General features: G+C 40.5%; 2 protein-coding genes across 5 annotated transcripts; both read left to right on the top strand.

The window, feature by feature from the left end:
* The first annotated feature begins 32 nt into the window (after window positions 1-32).
* Window positions 33-12,398, top strand: LOC135337771 (uncharacterized). 2 transcript variants are annotated; one of them, XM_064533756.1, is made up of 29 exons: window positions 33-218; window positions 572-636; window positions 690-759; window positions 945-1,003; window positions 1,144-2,166; window positions 2,339-2,515; window positions 3,083-3,217; window positions 3,397-3,474; window positions 3,901-4,091; window positions 4,197-4,230; window positions 4,350-4,582; window positions 4,725-4,770; window positions 4,879-5,111; window positions 5,255-5,300; window positions 5,409-5,641; window positions 5,753-5,768; window positions 5,894-6,102; window positions 6,235-6,280; window positions 6,396-6,601; window positions 6,737-6,776; window positions 6,921-8,212; window positions 8,276-8,371; window positions 8,540-9,169; window positions 9,529-9,732; window positions 9,798-9,873; window positions 10,286-10,497; window positions 10,700-10,759; window positions 10,880-11,023; window positions 12,161-12,398. In XM_064533756.1, exons 1-28 carry the CDS (start codon window positions 100-102, stop codon window positions 11,009-11,011), a joined length of 5,961 nt encoding a protein of 1,986 aa, XP_064389826.1. In that variant the 5' UTR covers window positions 33-99; the 3' UTR covers window positions 11,012-11,023; window positions 12,161-12,398. The 2 variants fall into 2 exon arrangements, with proteins under 2 accessions (XP_064389826.1, XP_064389824.1); XM_064533754.1 differs by lacking the exon at window positions 12,161-12,398 and having other exon boundaries at window positions 10,880-11,182.
* LOC135337772 (proteoglycan 4-like) lies at window positions 11,111-21,199 on the top strand. Of its 3 annotated transcripts, XM_064533757.1 has the most exons (13): window positions 11,113-12,191; window positions 12,261-12,536; window positions 13,306-13,412; window positions 13,937-14,002; window positions 15,100-15,162; window positions 15,224-15,351; window positions 15,420-15,705; window positions 15,823-16,694; window positions 16,872-17,030; window positions 17,289-17,379; window positions 19,843-20,060; window positions 20,516-20,572; window positions 20,859-21,199. In XM_064533757.1, the coding sequence occupies exons 2-13, from the start codon at window positions 12,499-12,501 to the stop codon at window positions 21,048-21,050; spliced, it is 2,277 nt and encodes a 758-aa protein (XP_064389827.1). In that variant the 5' UTR covers window positions 11,113-12,191; window positions 12,261-12,498; the 3' UTR covers window positions 21,051-21,199. The 3 variants fall into 3 exon arrangements, 2 of the variants coding, with proteins under 2 accessions (XP_064389827.1, XP_064389828.1); XR_010395318.1 differs by lacking the exons at window positions 20,516-20,572; window positions 20,859-21,199 and having other exon boundaries at window positions 11,111-12,191; window positions 17,289-18,033; window positions 19,843-19,977; XM_064533758.1 differs by lacking the exons at window positions 20,516-20,572; window positions 20,859-21,199 and having other exon boundaries at window positions 17,289-17,459; window positions 19,843-19,991.
* Window positions 21,200-21,298: the final 99 nt, after the last annotated feature.

Below are 21,298 nucleotides of genomic sequence, written 5' to 3'. Positions count from 1 at the left end.
ATGGGCTGGGTTAATTTTCAGTGCAATATATAAAGCTAGCCTTTTTTCAGTACATCAATAGTAAATAAAGCTATAATTTAAAGCCTAGACACATTGACCATGGGAAACAACAGTTCCTCTTCCCAGCCTCAGGTTGGAGCTGTGGATGCAAGCGAATCATATGATTATGATGGCTGGGAAATTGTTGAGTCCAGCAAAGATCAGCCTGGGGAGTTCAAGTGAGGTTCTAGCTAGCTAGTGAAGTATGCTTCCTTGGTGCTTGCATATAATAATGATCTAGGCAGTGAAATTCTATGATTATGAGCTAAAGAGTCAGTCTTGACATCATTATTGCAAAGTGCATTTGGTATTTTAATAGATACGCCAACTTGAATCATTATAGCCATGCAGAAGATGTAATTATAGTAAACATTGTTGAGAGATAGCTAGAATATAATCGGTATATGTCACTATAATTATGAGTGGTCCCTCACGTATCATACTCGTCGCAACTGAACACCTATATAATTATAGTATATTCCTAATGTGCATGCATGTGATTCCACTCTCTCTATTAATTTTATACATGCAGTATCTCGTCGGCACAAACATCGTATCTTAAGAGTGAATCATACAAATCTACTGTGACCAAAGGCAGTAAGTGGCACTCACTACGCACCATAAAACATAAGCTGATATTATTTTCACAGGAGGAAACTGCCCGAACTACCCAGAAGAAAAGCCACCTCCTTACACTGCAGTTTCAGCTTCAAAGAAATGGTACATATGCTTATGAGTTTTTAATAGTGTTAGTATCCCATGGTTGAGAGGTTTGGGAGTTTCCCTGGGACTGTCCCCCCCAAGGACTTCCCGAATCACATTCCCCCCATGACCACTAATTTTTTTACCCACTAATTGAATATTATTTTAGTCAGCTATCTATAATGAATATTCTGCCAATACAGTAAACTTGCAGAAGACGATGAATTTATCCCAGCCAGTGAACGTTCTGCCGTTGAAGGAGGTACGGTATTACGACTATATAGATGCAGTTGTAAATATACAATCAAATAACGATTGTATAATTATGATCATCTGATCTCTAAATTTCCCCAGGTTCATGAATAACATGACATTGTTAGTATTTTCACTCCTTACTTGCAGATTGTTCCTTGGATACGTGTACACTGCCAGATAACATGGCCGTGGATTTGACAATCGATCACGAAAAACTCGGTAGTGGCAGTTACGCCTCAGTCTATCTTGGAGACTATAAGGGCAAGCCATGTGCAGTAAAGAAGTACCATTCATCTCTGCTTCATCACATTGAAACAAGGAAACAAAAGAACTATCGAGCTTCTTGCTTTAAAGATGAAATCGATATCTTGAATGGTATTCACCATCCCTGCGTTGTGCAATATTTCACCCACTATGAAAAATGGGACGAAAACTATCGTTTCCAGTATATAGTGATGGAAAGGCTTCACGGGAACTTGGACGATATATTGGCTGCAGGTCAAACATTCAACAAGCAGAACACCATGTCAAACATTGCATCAGCTTTAGAATATATCCACGACAGAGGAATTGTTCACGGAGATGTCAACCCCACTAACATCTTGCTTTCGAAAGACGGTGCAAGTGCTAAGCTAGCTGACTTTGGATGTGCACAGTATCTGGGCCCTTCAAGCAAAAATTTCCCTGGAAATCCAGCATTTATGCCCCCACAAGTCTCACAAAATGCTGATAAACAAGAAGAGGTCTCTCATCTCTCTTCAAAAATCGATATGTTCTCCTTTGGACTAGTTTTACTTATCGTGCACAATGGCTCTTTTCCACAGCCAGACATTAGTGGTCGTATGGATGGTTCTGAAATTATTCCAGAGACAGAAAGGCGAGCTAGTCTCATCATATCGGTTAGACAAAAGATGCCAGGCCTCACTGAACTGTTTAACTTTGCTATCCATTGCATTGATTCAGCCCCTGATGCTAGACCAGACGCCAAAGACTATCCGAACAAGTCTGACAGAATCAACCTAGAGCCTTCTTTTGGTAGTGAAAGCTGCAGCGTTGCTCAAATAAAGTCGATGTCCACTTCAGTTACACCCCATCCTTACAACAGTGAGGAGCCACTACAAGAGCAAACAACTTTGAATGCCATAAATATGGATACTCACCTCCATGCAGGTAAGTATATAGACAACAACGTTGGAAGAGAGGGGCCCAATATTATACTTATATTTATTGAGCCATAATTACAGCTTTTTTTACCCTTTTTGAAACGACTCTTGTAAAAATATAGCTAATGGTGCGGTGTGTGTATGCAGTGCAATATAGCTGGAATAATTTGCCTTTACAGATCAGCCATCTCTTCAACTGTACACCGACCTCCCTGATAGTCTGCTGCTAACCGAAAAACAGCAACTACTCATAAAGCAGCAGACAATAAAAACAGAGCTCAGCATTGAGCTGGCAGATGATCCTCCTTATGAAGGGGAAGAACAAATGGAGGAAAAGCATACTCAGCACCATGCAAGTAAGTATACAGTATGGTGTTATTGATCGGCCTATTGGTGTGTTTACATTGTGCCTCGGTGCGCATGCGCAAGCGAGGTATACGGTGTGTCTGCATGTGTGTCTCTGTATGTGTGTGTCTAGCTGTGTAGAGTGTTACAGCTATATATCAATGAAGTGCAAGTAAAAGTTTCTATCTACTCATGTTTTCGTGGATTTGCTTGGTTCTCCATTGCAGCCTTTTCAGAAAAGTGCGTAGAAAAACTTGTCCATGAGTGTTGCTACTCTACTTATATAGCAGTTATTTCTGCACTAGAACGCTAGCTATAATAGTAGCTGCATGAATGAGAATAGAGCTGCAAGGCTCTACCGATGCAACCATTCATTCTTTTTAACAACAATCATGGTCAATCACTTCCCATCACTCTCTTTGAGTTTCTCAGTATAATTCTAGATTCAGCCCGCATGCAGCAATATTACATGATATAAATGCGTGTATAGCTAATAGGTAGCTTTGACACCTCCATTGAGGCATCAGCCGCGTGCTTTCATTCATGCAGGACTATTTATCTGTATACTTTGATTACAGTAGTTACAGACCCGCCCACTGCACCTACTCTGCTGGACGGAAAATTGGAACTGCAATTGGCAAAAGAAAACAAGCCCACAACTGAACCACCAGATTCTGAAAGTGAAGTACAAGTGGATACTCAGCTCTGTACAAGTAATTATAAGTATAGACAGCAATTTATTATGTTGCATAATTCAGTTGGCCGGATGATATTACGTGTAAATGATCATTGACCGATAAGCTACTTGTTGATCCTCCTATATAAAAGGATACGTTGTGTATACATGGAATATTGCTGAGCTCCTTAATTTGATTACCCACCCGGCTTACAGATCAACCATCGCTCCCTGATGATCTTCCTTCTGAAGGGAAAGGACAAGTGGCAGAAAAAGATACTCACCTCTGTTCAAGTGAGTACGTAGCTAGCTAAGCTAGATAGCAATTGTTTGTTTGCTTGCTTTAGAAGCCTATAAGATCATGTTGAGTGAATGGATTTGTAATCGATACCGAATGTTTTTATGACAACCCCTTTTACCAAATCATGCCTCGAGGCTAAATGACGGAATGTACGTATAAACAACCTTGTTACCTTGACAGTGGAATATAATAGCTTGAGACCGAGTGTTTTATGAAGTATACAAGCACGAGGGCGAGTTTGCATAAAACGAGGATTCTCATGCAATAATGTGTTTTATATCATGACGACCCTTACCAAATTATTACAAAAAAAAAATCTATGTGAAAATGTAATATAACATGAAAGGGTAACGCGGAAGGGATTGCATGACTTTTTATTTACACACTTAAGTTTTATACAGCTGAATAACACCCTGCAGATCAGCCAACTGTTGAGCTGACAGGACAAGCAGCAGAAACACACATACAGTCACCCGTTACCAGAGAATTGTCTGGAAAGTCACAACCTCCTAAGCAGCCTACAGAGCAAAAGAAAGTACTGGCAGAGTCCGATGCAATTAAAGCAAAGGATATTGGGCCAAGAAAGAGGGAACTTCCAGTCAGTGCAAAGGTAAACAAGCCTCATACAGTGTAACTCTGTAACACACTTTAGCAATGTATAACTCGCTAAAATAGAATTTGTTATATCAGTTGGTTAGTGTATCATTCATCACAGGTCGTATTAGCCCAACAAGAACAAGAAGATGGAGGTATGTCCCTGTCTGTTCGAATGTTTCTGTAAAAGATTTGTATTTCAATATTGTGTTATTAATGAGCCAATGCCCAACTGTTGCTGTGCGTGGAATTCAGTGATTTTCTATTTGTCTAGCTGCTCTGCCGTTTAAACGCGTAAAGCTCACTTCTGAGTCAGACCATGAGAGCCAATCGCCCCTAGGGCCGAAAGGTGTGACAGGACAAGCGGCAGATGCACATATACAGTCACCAGTCACCAGTGAATCATCTAATCAGCCTACAGAGCAAAAGAAAGTACTGGCCAAGTCCGATGCAATTAAAGTAAAGGATATTGGGCCAAGAAAGAGGGAACGTCTCGTCAGTGCAAAGGTGAACAAGCCTAAAAAGAAGCTATTATTAAATTGATGAACAACTTTGTTATTATATCAAGCTCACTGTAAATGTGTTGTATCGGTTGCATAATATAGTATCAGTATGATTACAGTGTATATACGCATATCGTTCATCGCAGGTCGTATCAGCCCAACAAAAACAAAAACAAGCTGAAGAAGATGAAGGTATGCCCCTGTCTGTATCTGTAGAGAGTTGTGTGGGGTATTGCAATATTGTGAGCCAATGCCCAACTGTTGCTGCGCATGGAACTCAGTGGTTTTCTATTTGTCTAGCTGCTCTGCCGTTTAAACGCGTAAAGCTCACTTCTGAGTCAGACCATGAGAGCCAATCGCCCCTAGGGCCGAAAAGTGTGACAGGACAAGCGGCAGATACACATATACAGTCACCAGTCACCAGTGAATCATCTAATCAGCCTACAGAGCAAAAGAAAGTACTGGCCAAGTCCGATGCAATTAAAGTAAAGGATATTGGGCCAAGAAAGAGGGAACGTCTCGTCAGTGCAAAGGTGAACAAGCCTAAAAAAGAAGCTATTATTAAATTGATGAACAACTTAGTTATTATATCAAGCTCACTGTAAATGTGTTGTATCGGTTGCATAATATAGTATCAGTGTGATTACAGTGTATATACGTATATCGTTCATCGCAGGTCGTATCAGCCCAACAAAAACAAGAACAAGCTGAAGAAGATGAAGGTATGCCCCTGTCTGTGTCTGTAGAGAGTTGTGTGGGGTATTGCAATATTGTGAGCCAATGCCCAACTGTTGCTGCGCATGGAACTCAGTAGTTTTCTATTTGTCTAGCTGCTCTGCCGTTTAAACGCGTAAAGCTCACTTCTGAGTCAGACCATGAGAGCCAATCGCTCCTAGGGCCGAAAAGTGTGACAGGACAAGCGGCAGATACACACATACAGTCACCAGTCACTAGAGAATCATCTGACCAGCCTACAGAGCAAAAGAAAGTACTGGCCAAGCCTGATGCAGTTAAAGCAAAGGATATTGGGCCAAAAAAGAGGGAACTTCTCATCAGTGCAAAGGTAAACAAGCTAGCCTAAAAAAGAAGCACTTGATGATAACGTTTGTATTGTATAAAACTCACTGTTAAATTGTTGTATCGGTTACAATGAATGTATACATCCCTCATACAGGTCTATGAAGATGAAGGTATGCCCCTGTCTGTTCGAATGTTTTTGTTTAAAAGATTTGTGGGTATTGCAATATTGTGTCATTAATGAGCCAATGCCCAACTGTTGCTGCGCATGGAACTCACTGGTTTTCTATTTGTCTAGCTGCTCTGCCGTGTAAACGGGTAAAGCTTACTTCTGAGTCAGACCATAAGCCCCTAGGGCCGAAAAGTGTGACAGGACAAGCGGCAGATACACACATACAAGTCACCAGCGTATCATCTGACCAGCCTACAGAGCAAAAGAAAGTACTGGCCAAGTCTGATGCAAAGGATATTGGGCCAAGAAAGAGGGAACTTCCCGTCAGTGCAAAGGTGAACAAGCCTAAAAAAGAAGTAAATTGATGAAAAACTTTTGTTATTATATCAAGCTCACTGTAAATGTGTTGTATCGGTTGCACGGTATCAGTGTGATTACAGTGTATATACGTATATCGTTCATCGCAGGTCGTATCAGCCCAACAAAAACAAGAACAAGCTGAAGAAGATGAAGGTATGCCCCTGTCTGTGTCTGTAGAAAGTTTTGTGGGGTATTGCAATATTGTGTCGTAGGAGCCAATGCCCAACTGTTGCTGCGCATGGAACTCAGTGGTTTTCTATTTGTCTAGCTGCTCTGCCGTTTAAACCCGTAAAGCTCACTTCTGAGTCAGATCATGAGAGCCAATCGCTCCTAGGGCCGAAAGGTGTGACAGGACAAGTGGTAGAAACACACATACAGTCACCAGTCACTAGTGAATCATCTGACCAGCAAAAGGAAGTACTGGATGCAAAGGATATTGGGCCAAGACAGAAGGAACTTCCCGTCAGTGAAAAGGTGAACAAGCCTAAAAGGAAGCTACTATTAACTTGATAAAAAAACTTTGGTATTGTCTAAACTTCACATATTGCTGTTACAGCATAATTATGTTGGTATTAGTGTATAATTTATATGTATCGTATGCTCATACAGGTCACATCAGCCCAATACAAACAAGAACGAGAAGATGAAGGTATGCTTCTGTCTGTTAAAATGTGTCTCAGAGAGTTTTGTGTGTCCTACCAGCGCTCATCTGTTTCTGTGCAGCATGGAGCTCAGTGTACAATGTAACTCTATATATATTTTTTCATGTTTTCTATTTGTGTTATCTATTTAGCTGCTCTGCCGTGTAAAGACGTAAAGTTCACTTCTGAGTCAGACCATGAGAGCCAATCTCCCCTAGAGCCGAAATGTGTAACAGAACAATCCGCAGAAACACACACAGTCACTAAAGAATGGTCTGGAAAGTCCCCACCACCTAAACAGCCTAAAACGCAAAAGAAATTACTGGCAGAAAATAATATTGGGACAAGAAAACGAAAACATTCCAGTGCAAAGGCAAACCAGAAGAAACAGCCAGATTGTGTCTTAAAACCAAAAGCCCTTGCTCGATCAAGAGAAGCTCGTGGAAGTTCAAAATCCATAAAGCCAACTGTTAAGAAATCTCCCCCACCAACTAACCCGGCAACAAAACAAAGAAACAATCGGACTGTTAGAAAACCTGTCGAGCAAACACAGATGCCTACTAAACAATTTCGAGCTGTACAAAAAGAAGAAGCTACTAACAAGCCGAAACCAAAAACACAATACACCAAAAAGAGTGTGACAAAAGTCAGCACTGTTACCAGATGTTCACGGCGAAAGAATCCTACAATGAAATCACAAATAAAAAGTGACGTGATACCTCTAAAATCTCCTGACAATATAGCTTCTGTTGAGAAACAATCAATATCACCCAATAGTGACAGTAGTTGTTTTCGAGCATACCGCTTAGCCACCAGAAAGAAAGACAAAAAAGACAAGAAAGCCATAAATCGAAAATCAACTGACAAGAGCAGAGCACTGCAAAATGGTGAAGCTTCATCTCCTCTTCTAGAAGTCGAGTATAATGCAGACGCTTCTTGTGGCAGTGAAGAAACTGTAAGTATAGAAAAGAACTATCGTGCGAGGCGTAGAAAAGAGCAAAGAAAGAAAGTATGTTCTAAGCAACCTCTGAAACACCCTGAGGAAGATTACGGGCTAAGGGTCGACCTGGAAAAATCTACAGACAAACAATCTTCTTCACATATAAAAACCAATACCAGCCGTAAAAATGGAAACCCTCGAATACTGTGCTACAACAATGGGAGCAAAAACTCCACTCCTGGTAAACGCGACAATGGGTCTTCTTCCCAAACAAGATCTAACTCTTCCAGTAAAAACACATCGTCATCATCATCATCATTATCATCGAACGGTAATTGTGGAGGTGCCAGTGGGTGTGGTGGTAGCGGAGGAAAGGATGATGATGAGGGAAATAAACACAATCACAGAATCATTTCAAGTGAGGAAAGTTCTGCTGAAGAGGAATCGAGTGATAACGAAGAAGCCTCCAAAGATGTGGATATTGATTTCCCTGCTGACATACAGGTAGTATTCAACTAAATGTGTCAGTGTGCATGTGCTTACGTGTATGTGTATTGTTCATCACAGGTTGTATTAGCCTATCACAACCAAGTTAAAAGGGATGAATGTATGTCCTCTGTCTACAAGTCATTCGGTAGCCTTAACCCTGTATACATCAAAGAGGTATGTATAAGTCACGTGTATTGTATGAGCAACAAGAGTGTATACTCTTGATGTGAATGCACGTTCACAGGAAGCTTATTCTATGCTACTCCCCTAAAGTTTAGCTCCTTCCACTACTTTAGTACATTATCATATTTATATAACTGGGCTTTTGTTTTTCAACTACAGCGACCCAAGCAATGCAAGAAAAAACAAGCACGCAAGAAACATCAACAGCAGAAGCAGGCTGTAACTAACACCATAGTCGCTAAAGAAGCCGCTAATAAAGCATCCAAGGGCAACCACGCACCTATCCCTGTGACAAAAACTCAGAGTTGGCAACAAAGGAAGAGGAAAAAACCGAGTACAGTGCGTGGTGGTGGTGTGGCTCTTGACTCTAACGATTCCGATGCTTCTAATCCTAGCATAGAACAACTAACCAAATACGAGCAACCCAGCATCACAGTTGGTGACAATTTTGCTGCTGAATATGAAAGTGATGCCTCAGAAGTAAAATTGAAGCCGTGCCATGGTAAAGCCACCAGTCCGACTTTGAAAACACCTCAAATCTCAGTGGGCAGTCATGATAGTGCTGAAACATTGATGCCTGTTCAACCTACACCTTTTGATGGAGGAGTTAGTTTCAACCCTCCTCATTATATTCACCCCCCTGAACACTCTAGCTCCGCTGATAGGACATCACAGCAGCTTGAAAGTGTGGAGGGCTCACTTTCAAAAGCGGAGTCGGTTGGGGAAGAAAGGCCATTGTTTTTTGCTCCAATGCAAGAAGTTGGCCAGTCAAAATCCCGGTCTTCATCAGTGAGTGTATACATTGTGCCTAGCTATATATTTGTGTCATATATACCCATGCAGTGATTACCGTATAACAGGTATAATTTCGTGGGGTAAAAAAATTCAACTCGAAAACGGTGGTTTTGTCAGTAAAATTTCGTTTAGTCTCGTTGCCTGCACTGCATTCATACGTTCCGGTAAGCCACGCTTACATTATAATTTCATGGAGATCAGCTTGCCCACGAAAATAACGAATATTTTACCTCACGAAAATTACCCGCTATACGGTAGTAGCTTCCATCGCAGGCTATGCGTGACAATGCTTTTATAATGTAATTTCCTCTGCTAATTAATGTACCTTTCGCCCGATTTGTTTTTTCACTTAGGAATTGGTTGTGTACTCACATAATCATCGGAGAACCCACAGATGTCATGAAATGAACACTGCGTATATGTTCCACTATATTCGCCCGCCATCGAATCACTGTAATGGTCCAACACTGTTCATGGCATTACTTGGTCCTGCTGAGAACGAATTAGCCCCTAGTCCTGGAGCTGTGGTGTTAGCTAGTGACCCAAGCACTGGTCAAGTAAGTGCACGCTTTTATCATGTGTGAAATGATATCTATTATTGTTTCCACATGTTCTGTTGTAGAGTGGACCTTTAATGGAAGCTACTAATTGCAGGCCACGTCAGTGCTTCTTCAATGTTCATGGCAGAGAAGGCAATGGTGAGGGAACTCCTTTAGAGTGGACATAATAATTGGGGAACAAGTTTTTGGCCGTTATTACTGGGTGGCCTTCAGTTTTTGAAGGGTTGTTTTGTTCACACAAACTTTTTATTTGAGACCTGGATGCTTGGCCTTTATAGCATGGCCGTGCATGAGTAGGGGTTCCTTGTGCATTATAGTGTACTGTACATGTGATGGGAATGTGTTCAGGGTAGGTTTTAAGTTTTCGTAGCACACTTTTGTGGAAAGCAAAAGTTAATTGTATGTCTTCTATTATGATAATTTAATAATGCAATGTGTACACACAAATGCCTTCCATGATAATTATGATTTAATTATGCCTCCAGGCGGTGAACTGTTCATGTCTATCTCTCCTAGCTAATCTTGATACTCTGTATAATTGTAATGGCAGGGGTCCTTCTTTGTCAATACATTGGTGACTTTGTGACGTTGGATGACGGTGCCAAGGAGCTGTGCCAGGTGATGGTCGACATCATACAGTTCTTGCGTCAGAAACAACACGGACTAACAACCGTGGAGTCAATCACAATCGATGTGCCTAGAGTTGTCAGTATCCCAGAGTCTCATCTAGTTCCTCTCAACAGTCATCAAACAGCAATAACTGTGAGTTAATCATATTATAGCTAATTAAGACAATTATACACATCATAGTATGAAGTGATAGTCATGCAGCTCACTGTAACAATGTACAGTATATACATAATTATGTACCCATGTACATACCCTCACATGTGAAAGTGCCTATATGAAGTTATTAGCGGAATCATTGAATAACTGACTCTGCATGTTGTGTGTATTTGTACAGCTTAAATTGCTGGTTAGACTTGTTGAGGAGTTCCTTGACCTCTGGGAGCGAAGATATCCAGTAAGTACAACTGTCCAAACTGCAATATGATACTAGTTGCATGTGATTACGTCTCAGTCTGTAACTCTGCCTCCCCACTATACACACTCAACCTTAGACACGTTTCTCTCTCTATATCAGGGATCCAGTTCTGTTGCGATCAGTTCTCTCCGGTGGTTTGTGAGCTGGTTCCATGGTGTGGAAGAAAGTGATCAAGATGTAGAGGCAGCTCTACTGGGAGACGCACTACTAAAATTACTGAGAACACACTAGCAGACATATACGGTGATGTAATTATATGTTCAGTATACGTAGCTATTACAAGCAGTAAAGTAGTTGTATTTTTATGAGCCATACGCTGCATAGTTTTTTTTTATTGTAACTGACAATTAAGTTGTACTTAAGGTTGTTCATACCATGCAAGAATGTGTTTTGTATACTGTATTTAAATGGACTATCCCAGCTGTACAGCTAGTATAATTTGTACATTGGCACTCTTTGTACTTGCCCTGTTTGTGCATATTCTTGGCAATACGTAAGACAACAGATTAAATTTACCTATTCACTGATATGGTTGCCCTAAGACATTGACATTGTTGTGGCCTGGAAACTCTAAATATAGTAGTACAGACTATTTAATGGATGAATACTATTTAGCTGCCGCCTCCTAGAGATTGCTTATACCACAGGTGTTGTCTTATATTATAAATAAGTCAACATCCTACTCTGCCCAACTGGAGCTGACACCTGTCATTGAAAACCACTCTAATATGTTTTGTTCACACATTTACGTAGCTGTCTATGTAATAATTATGCCATGTAATGTGTTCACCCCTATACCCTTCTCAATGGCTCCTGACAGTGAAGTTTCAAATTACATACGTATAGGTGCATGTGTTTAATTCATGGGAGAAGTTAATTGTGAATATTGTGTGAATATTGTTTCATGAGCCAACCTTGAATGTACAATTTGCTGTATGTCCATGGCTGGCTTGTTATAGGTATATAGACTGTATCCATAAATAATAGCAAAAGTCCAATAAAAAGGGAGAGTATTGAACGAAGCATTACCTTGCATCAGATGTACCATGCCGGAAAGTGCCTGGAGTAAAGTGCCTGGATCCGCCACTTGCCTCGAGGCAGCAATAATGCTATAACCAAATTGTCATAATTTATCACGCGTTTCAGACAGGAAATCACGTTACTTTCCGAACTGATACAAGGCAGCGATTTGTTCGATACTTTCTCTCTTTTATTATGCCGTCGTGGACTCTAGACAGTATAATTATATTATGTGTGTGCATGTACATCATGTATTTGTCAGTATACATTTCCACAGGACAAATCAATGATGATTATAGAGAATCAATGATGATTATAGAGAATAAATGTATGTGTGACATGCTAACATTGATACTGCAGCTTAACTGGGAGATAAGGAGTGGAAGTTGAGGTATGTGATTGTGTGTGTGTGTGTGTGTGCGTGCGCACATGGTATGTGGTTATTTATGTCCCCCTTCAGGCACCTGGTTGATGTATCAAACACCAATTAAACACTGCAGGATTAATAGCGTTGACTCTAGATTACCGTTAACTATGGACGACTAAATATGTATTGTGTTTCCTGTCATGTGCCTTATTGGTAAACTACACACCCCCAGCATGTCAAAAAACTACACACCCCCCAGCATGTCAAAAGACAGTGGTAGGTCTTAGCAGATTGTGTGTAGCATTATTGAAATAAAGAGTCACCTGAAGCAATGGCAGAGAGAAAGGGGAGAAGGAAGGGTGGTAAAAAGTGAGTAATTAGACCTATAGCTATCTTGTTCGGTTTGACCTTCTCTAGTGGTTTGTATTATTGGTGGCGCTGTAGTGGTGTGTACGTGTATTGTTCTGCTGTCCACACCACACCGTGATTGTTTCAACTTTTTGAGGCATATTTATGTTCAGTTAATTATGCCAGAGCCAGCCACAATCTTGTTAACTTACAGAAACAAGTTGTAAGAGTTGTGAGTGTGTGTGCAGGTCGTGGGAACTATAATACTATTCTTCTATACCTACGCCCTTTGATCTCTCTCACTGCTAGTCATAGTACCTGTACAGGATAGACTACACCTACACGTAGAAGCGCAGCTATGTAATCTCCACATTACAACTAGCCTAAGACACTAGCCAGGAAAACTAACCTAACCAAGGATTGAGGTTACAAAAGATAACACTTTGTATGTCCTACAAATGGGTGCAGAGTAGGTATTGCGCATGCAATATGCGGACAATTCCTGTAGACAGGTTTGTTAAAGCTCACGTGTATGTCACGTTACTTTCCACACATGCAGTGTTACTGTACTCATAATTATAGTAAGCTCGATACTCTTCCTTTATTATGAACTCTTCCTATCAATTTACCTGACTTATTTACTGTCCAAGCTTTCAATGAGCCTTGAAAGCTTGGACTAATGTTTTTAACAGAGACCATCTGCTGTTTTTAAACTACACAATCCCATATAGGTGCTGTACACCAGTTTTCACTGTTCAAAACTATAATGACTATTTGTGGTTTTTATCAGGTACTCACCCCCCACTTCTGAAGCGTCATTTAAGGTGACAGCTAATTGTATTCAAGTAACTGACGGTGATGTGAGTTCCCTAAACATCGTCACTGGAACTCTTAATGGTGAGTATATAGTGAAACACCTAGCTGTATTGTGATCACCCTACACAGTTATTATAGAGGGTCCAAACACAAGCTATGTTTAGAGATTTTTGAGCCCCAAAGTCTCCATAGCAAACATATAAATTCATTGGTTCAATGAGCCCCGTACAAGTCTCCATATAATTATAGCAGCATATGTTTGCTATAGAGACTTTCGGCTCATTATATAGTCAATGAGCCCCAAGTTTCATAGCATGCATGCATGTATACATAATTTGTGCAATGATCCCCATGCAAACTCTCCATACATGTGTTTGCTGTGTACTTTCGTATAGTATTACAATGAGCCCCAAAGTCTCCATAGCATGTGTTTTGGACTTTGTAACAGGCCACCCTCTGTAGTGTACAGCCAAGTTAATGGTTAATGGACCCCAAAGTCTCCATAGCATGTATGTGTTTGTACCTGTGTTAGCAGCAGACTATAGTTAGCCACATTGATTACTTACAAGTGTATGACTGCATGGATTGTTTTTTTTATAATTCAGAGAAGATGCGTGGTGGTCGTGAAGAGAGTGACACAGGCTTTGAAGGAGAGATTACTTCTACAGAGAGTGAGTCGACCCTCACTAATTTAACAAAAACAACATTACAACAGACTCCATTCCGCTATGATTGTGTAGCTTTTCCACAAGATCATATTCATTCATTATCCGAGGCGTGTGGGTGGCCACAGGTATAGTAGTCCTATGGTTTGTTTGTTTGTAATGTGTGAGTCTGCTTGCCTAGATGCCATATCACTGCCTTTATACACAACAAGTTATTGGTTTTAATAGTGGCAGATTTCGATGTTAAAGCTTATAAAAACGAGCAAAAGCTAAGAAGCTTGAACTTGCACGTTGGCTAGCTCTACACCCGACTTTTATTCGAGGTATATTCATAATTATTTGCAGCTGGAGTGATCATTTACCAGTCTCTGTTAAAAGTAGAATTGTGCTTCTTTATTATTATTGTATAACTGCATGAACACTCTTCTAGTTTTATCTACTTAGTCATGTCAACAGCCGAGGGTTAGCAATTCATTGCTCTAGTTCATAATTGTTATGAATTCTGTCTAATGGGTTACACAAGACATTTTTCCATGGCATCATTTTAACTATCCATATATATACACTAAATGATGTATACATACATGTCGCTCTATATCCCTCCACAAGTTCATGCCTGGCTAACTCGTTACCACTTCTTAATTGAACACATGTACTATATAATTATGGTTGAGTTGTTACATGCAATCAACGACTTTCAGTGCATACTTAATGATGTGTACAAACATTAACAAATCTATACCATACACTTATTTATACCCGGTGTTAGCGGCTATCATGTCGCATACTTTTGTATCACATCACACAATTAATAGGTGTTTAGTCGAGGCCTGTACGCTCCCATTGATTGCTAGAACACGTGCACTTAGCCAAGATTAATTAAGCATATCTGTGTGCCGAGGATGGACTCGAGGTTAACGTGGTGCATGAGGCGGAGTGTATTATGCAACCGAGAGTCCATATCCGAGTGTACCACCAGTGAAAACACGAAGTTAATCGCATAATGCACAGAACCTTGAAATGTTATGCTCCACATAATTATATTTCGAGCACTACAGTGTTATAATTATGCTTTTATGTACGTATACTTACCACTTTTGCAGAGCATACTACTCTGGACTACTCCAAAGTCAGAGGCATTCAAAGACCAACATCTGGCATATCTGGTGAGGATAAAACTGCCTTACACATGTACGCATGTGTATTTAATTCTTACACTTTGTTCAGGTTATGATGTAACGCTAAAGAGAATAGTGACAGTCGCGCAGATTGCTCCTAGCCAGATTGTGGCAGTCTCCAAGACTTTTAAGTTCAATGGGGACGGTAAGAAGACCCTGACGACTGATATACTCAATGTAAGCTATTGTTTTTTGTGTGCTTTATTCATGGCTGTTGCTCTCGTGTTCTGTTTGCTACTGTACAGGAGATGAACAGCGAGGGGACTACTGAAATGCAGCTGAAACAGCAGATGATCTTCTATAAGGATCAGCTTGACAATAAGCGAGAGCCTAAGACTACGGATGCGAAGCAGAATGAACCTTCTGCCAAATCTGTCAACCCTCCTGAAGAGCTTGAGAGCCCTCCTAACGAGTCCGGTAACTCTCCTGCAGAGCCTGACCCCCCACCCACTGACTCCCCTAAAGAGCCTGGTCTCACGTCCACTGATTCCGGTACTGACTGTGTGAATAAACTGGGGGACTCTGATACGAGTAAGTGTCGATCATTTCCTTCCTAAACTACTCGCATGTACGCAATATTCCCAATTTCCGAAAATTCAGTATGTTTCTTAAATATTAAGACTTTTTCTATTTTGTGTTTTCTCACAGAGGACAATTTGAGGAAAAGTTCTGGTAATGCCGATAATGTTCCAGCAGAAACTGAGAGTTCAAACGAGCCAACCATCTCACATGATCCTCCCAGCACTCAAGGCTCTTCTGCCGGTGCTGGCTGTCCTAATGAGCAGGGAAACTCGAGCGACCCTTCATCCACACAGGACACCTCGACAACAGGCACTCCTAGCTACCAGTCTACTCCCAGCTCTAAGACTGACAAACATAGTGACGTTACATCTGATCAAACTGAAAATTCACAAACCCTGCGAACATCACATGATCTTCCGTCTAAGGACAGTACCGCTAAGACGAAAGACTCACATTTCAATCAGAACCATAAGAAAAGAATGAAAACTCAACAGGAAACTCCATCCCAAGCACCCAGAAAGAGATCATGTCGTTCTCGTAACAAAAGAGATGCAATCAAGAACCGGAATCTGAAGAAAAATGAAGGGAAAAACCATTTCCCTAAGCAACCACCCAGCCACGATGTCACATGCACATCCTATGACACAGACGAGCAATTAGTACATCAACAAACACTCGATTTGGCTTCTCGAAAGAAAAAACCGCTTCAACGGCGTAGAAGGGGAACAGCTACAAAAGGTGAAGAGTCATGGCCAAATTCTGATGATTCTGAGTCCAAGAGGGATGCTACAGATTGCTACGAGAGTACACGATCTAGGGTCAAGTCCAAGCGACCAAACAGCATCAAACGACACCGTACGAGAGCCCCACAATCTGGTGATGGAGGTGGTGCTCCGAGAGATCCAGAGCAAAGTACACAGTCATGTGACAGCGATTCAGTGTCTGAGGATAAGTCCTGGACTAGGCCAACTCAAGAGACTGACCCGGCTACTTCTACAGTAAGTGAATTGTCATATAATTGTGTTCTCTAGTTTATGTGCCTATAGTACCTCACTAGCTTATGTACAATAATTTCGAGGCTATACATAATTATATATGTACATCTATTTACGTAGAAATTGTTTCTCCCCTTCCTCCTTTTATTTTGATTTCTCCTTCACCCCACCTCTCCACAGGAGATGGTCTACCCTCGTCCAAGGCCACTACCTTTGACTAATGAAGGACAACTAAATTTGTACGTCTCCTCTCATGAACCACCTCGACTAGAGGAGATGATGGCCTCTAGTGTGCAAGTGTTTGCAGAGCCATTGCATGATTCATCAACCACTAGCCAGGTCAGCGTATTTGTGAGAAATTATATAAGTATTAAGGTTTGTCGATGGCCATGTATATGAGGCTAAATTTTAGTATGTCAGTCTTGCCTCCAGGAATTCGTTTTAAAGTGGAGTTAATTTTTTTACCCAATTCAAATGTAAATTCATGAATGAGATATAGACTTATATTATAATTATGAGATCACCTCAGTAGCATATGTAATAACTACCATGATTCTTCACCCCTTATAACTGATAACTCAATACCATTATTCACAGCTCGTGTCCCCTCCTTCGTGTGTGCCTGTCTCTCTACAACCGCCATCCCTTTACTGGTTTCGCATCAATGTCATCAGAGGAAGGAGTTGTGGTGATTGGCAGTATGCATGTAGTAGCAAGCCCCTTAGCTACATGCACTGTTATAGTACTGCATATAGCATACCACCAAGTGTAAGTATTGTGAATACTGTATTAGCGGTGTTTTTAATGTACCATCAAGTATATATGTACTGTACGTCGCATAATTCCTATATATATACATGCATACCCAGAACCACTTCACCAGTATACTAGTCTATTTGTGTTGAGTTTAACCTTCATAAAGTTATCATAACTTGTCATGCTTCACTGAAATTCAAAATTTCACATACCATTGGATTCCTTGTTAAAAAGCGCTTCTATCTATGCTCTGTAGAGTTAATAAGCTCCAACCAACTATAAAAGTTAGCATTTTCCACGTGGAAGTCCCTGGCATACTCATAAAGCATAAATGAAGCCATAATTGACCACATTACTTCCGGGGCCGAACTCAACGCAAATAGACATGCGTATATACGCGCAATTAAAGTATAAGTACAATTTTAAGATGTTAAAAAATACAGGTAGAGTTGATGTGAGACTCACTAGAGAGAAGAGAGTGAGATCTGAATGCTTTAAATCAGTAATCAATTCGAAGCTTTGGTCAGAATAATTATGTCACTTCAGATCCCTTTCTTATAGAGAGGAGCAAGACGCTTATCCAATGGTATATGAAACTTTGTAGTATGACAAGGTTATGACAACTTTATGAAGGTCGAACTCAGACTTTAGTGTAGTTGTTGGCTTTGTCTTTGAGACTCAGGGTTACCAGTTAGTTATAATATAGCTCAACTATAGCTAGCTGTAAAGTCTATTTGAGTTGAGTTTGGCCTTTATAATGTTGCCATAAGTGTACTAAATTTCGAATGCCATTGGAAAATCCCTTCCTTTAAGCTAAAAGTTAATACGTATTGTGCAAGTCCTTGGCATACCAAAGCCTAATTTTAATGAAGCCATAATTGGCCACAACTAGCAGACTTTAGTGCGTAGCTTCTTATGCAATGCAGTTGGTAAGTTAACAAAAAGTAGCCACACCCAGTTTCGCATTCCTGAAACGTGGCATTCCTGTGGTATACCCTAACTGGCCTGGTCATCCGCCTCTGCTTGCTAGCTGTCCTACGTATTACTATATGCCGCCATTAAATGTACCTACCTCACTTATCAGCTCGTGGGTTAAAAGAGCTGCCGCGTTGAAATATGCATATGTTTTCTAAGCCCTAGAGTAGTATGCTGTTTGTGAACGTGAGTTTGATCCTCTTGGAACCACTGATCATAAAACAAGTATTTATAGCTGCATGATGGAGGTGCGTTCTTAGTTGAAGCATAGACTTTCGATTGTTACCGGTGGTAGCGGCCTCCTCGACTGCGCACAGTTAAAGAAGGCAGTCATTCATTTAACTATAATTATCTGAGCATTCTCAGTAGGAAAACAATGGCGACATCACCTCTGTACCTATTAAAGAGGGCGTAGCTTACACCCTAGCAAATTTAACTTTGAGGTAAAAAGATTATTACCGCTCGCAATAAATGATGTCAACTAAGGGAGGAAAAACGCTTGCTATATTTTTGGGCAGGTAAATATTCGGTCAAGCTGTACCGCTCGCAGCATTGATATAGTGGCGGCATAGTACATGTAAAGCGGCAAGCGGATCGAGGCGGATGACCTTCTCGGCCACCATACATTCCTAAAGCCTGACATACATATAAAGATTTTCTAAGATTTAATGCAGTATATATAGTTACCTCTCGCTAAGCATTTATTTTTAATGTACAGTATATTTATGCCTCGGTGCGCATGCGCAAGCGAGGTATACGGTAGTGTGTTTGTGTGTCTCTGTGTGTGTGTGTGTGTGTGTGTGTGTGTGTTTGTAGACTGCTACAGCTGCTCAAGGATGAATCAAGTGCAAGTAAGAGTTTCTATAGGCTTCTTGTCATGATTTTAATTCGTGGATTTGCAAAATAATGCTTCGTTCTCGAGTTATGCCTAGTTTTGCTTACTTGGAATGCCATTGCAGCCTTTTCAGAACAGCACGTAACCAAACTTTTTACCGAATGTTGCTACTCTACTTAGTAGTTAGCTCTGCACTAGAACGCTAGCTATTGGTAGCTGCAAGAGTGAGAAGAGACGGCAGCCATTAATTTTAGACTTGAACTTTTGGCATCGATCGTTTTTAAACAATCACGGTCGATCATTACCCACTCTTTGAGTTTGCATGCATGCTTGTGTGGACTGCTATTCGCATGTTATGTAGCTTTGGCATCTCCACCGAGGCATCAGCACCCGTGGTGCTTTCATTTACTATAGTGTATAAATACTTTACTTCATAATCCTGCTCATAATTATGGATCTGTATCATGCTTATACAGTATATAATTACTAGCATTGGGCATGCTTTTAATTGTCAGAGTATAGCCATATACAAAAGTGCCTAAACTAGCTATTAATTGTTGCTTTGTATCATGCACACACATGCAGGGATCACGCTGAGAGATGCTATCACTGGATGGGTGGAGACAAGAGAACCTAACCAACTGCGACGGCTAATTGCTGCTCTTATCCGATTTGTGATGATGTGGGGGAGGGGCATAAGAAGCCTCGATGCCGTCACTGTACAGGGAGAAGGTGTGGTGAACGTGGTTGAGTCTGGTCTGGTACAAGTTGCCAGTTCTGATTGGGAGAGTCAGCTAGAAGTGGTGAGTGTAATGCAATGATAACATCGGCAAAGAGAACGTTATGCGATAATTATTTATATTTATGCGATAAACTTATTTCCTCGATTAAATGCCACTATTTCAATGGGGATTTTACAAGCCTCGAATTAATTGTGTAATACAATAATATAATTATGATAGCACATAAAATTGAACAGTTATCACGCATTAAATTCTACCACTACGGAATGGGCTATAACACTGGGAGCTACTTGTTGGTGTTAGAACGACATAATTATTACACAACATTATGTCTTAAAATTATTCCTACGCAAAGTAATCAGGAAGTAAAATAAAACCACAGCTAACAATACAATTATTATCACAACACATGATCAGTCTCTATACACGCGTATACATGTACCGCAATACATAAAATATGTCTATGTGATAACTGTCACAATCCAAGTACACTTATACACTGCATTCTCTTCCAGCTGCTTCTTCTGGCTAACATCGTCGAGGAGTTCTTGTGCCTGTGGGGAATACAAGCAGTAAGTGCAAAACTTAATGATTGTTCGGTTTATGTGGATGTTGTTTCTCATAGCTGTTACTGTCGTAAATGTTGCTTAGATAACTTTCTCAGCAATAAGCTAAATTGTTGATTGTTACCGTATAATATTGTCTTGAAAACTGAAGTCTAAGTCAGTTATTTCTCGCAATAAGATCAATGGTCGCCATGTTGTCATTATCATTTATCGTTACTTGAAAACTGAAGCCTTTAATAATATAAATTCATTAAGCGGAAGTTTACCATTGTTTATTAATTTTTGTCCTTAGATTGTAGGCCACTACTCCAGTGACATCAGCCCCCTGCGGCTGCTTGTAGTGTGGGTTAGAAATTTCAGAAACCGACGAGTCAGGATCGTGACCTCTCCACTGGTAGATGCCCTCCACCAGCTGGGGGAGAGGAGCCTAAGGCAACGTTCTCCGTTCGTTGTCAAGGATGCAAGTGAGGATGACGATCCCTAAACAAGAACAAATTTATATAGTGACTAAGAAAACTGGTTGTTTTAATTATAGAGTGTCATTTTGTAATACTATAGAGTTGATAGTTTATTTTCAAGAGTTTGGTCCTTTTGTGCTCATTTAGAGATGGTGAATATTTGTTCTAATGTTGAGCAATGGTTGCACTGTAAACACGTTTACGCCTTTCAGAATTTTTAGTTTTTATTTGATGTGACGTTTATTAGTTTTCGTATTTCTCTCTTAAAGTTGTA

Source organism: Halichondria panicea, chromosome 6 (assembly GCF_963675165.1).
Source record: "Halichondria panicea chromosome 6, odHalPani1.1, whole genome shotgun sequence".
Classification (NCBI taxonomy): domain Eukaryota; kingdom Metazoa; phylum Porifera; class Demospongiae; order Suberitida; family Halichondriidae; genus Halichondria; species Halichondria panicea.
Note: the sequence above shows the minus strand (reverse complement) of the source record. Positions and strands in the feature narration are given on the sequence as shown.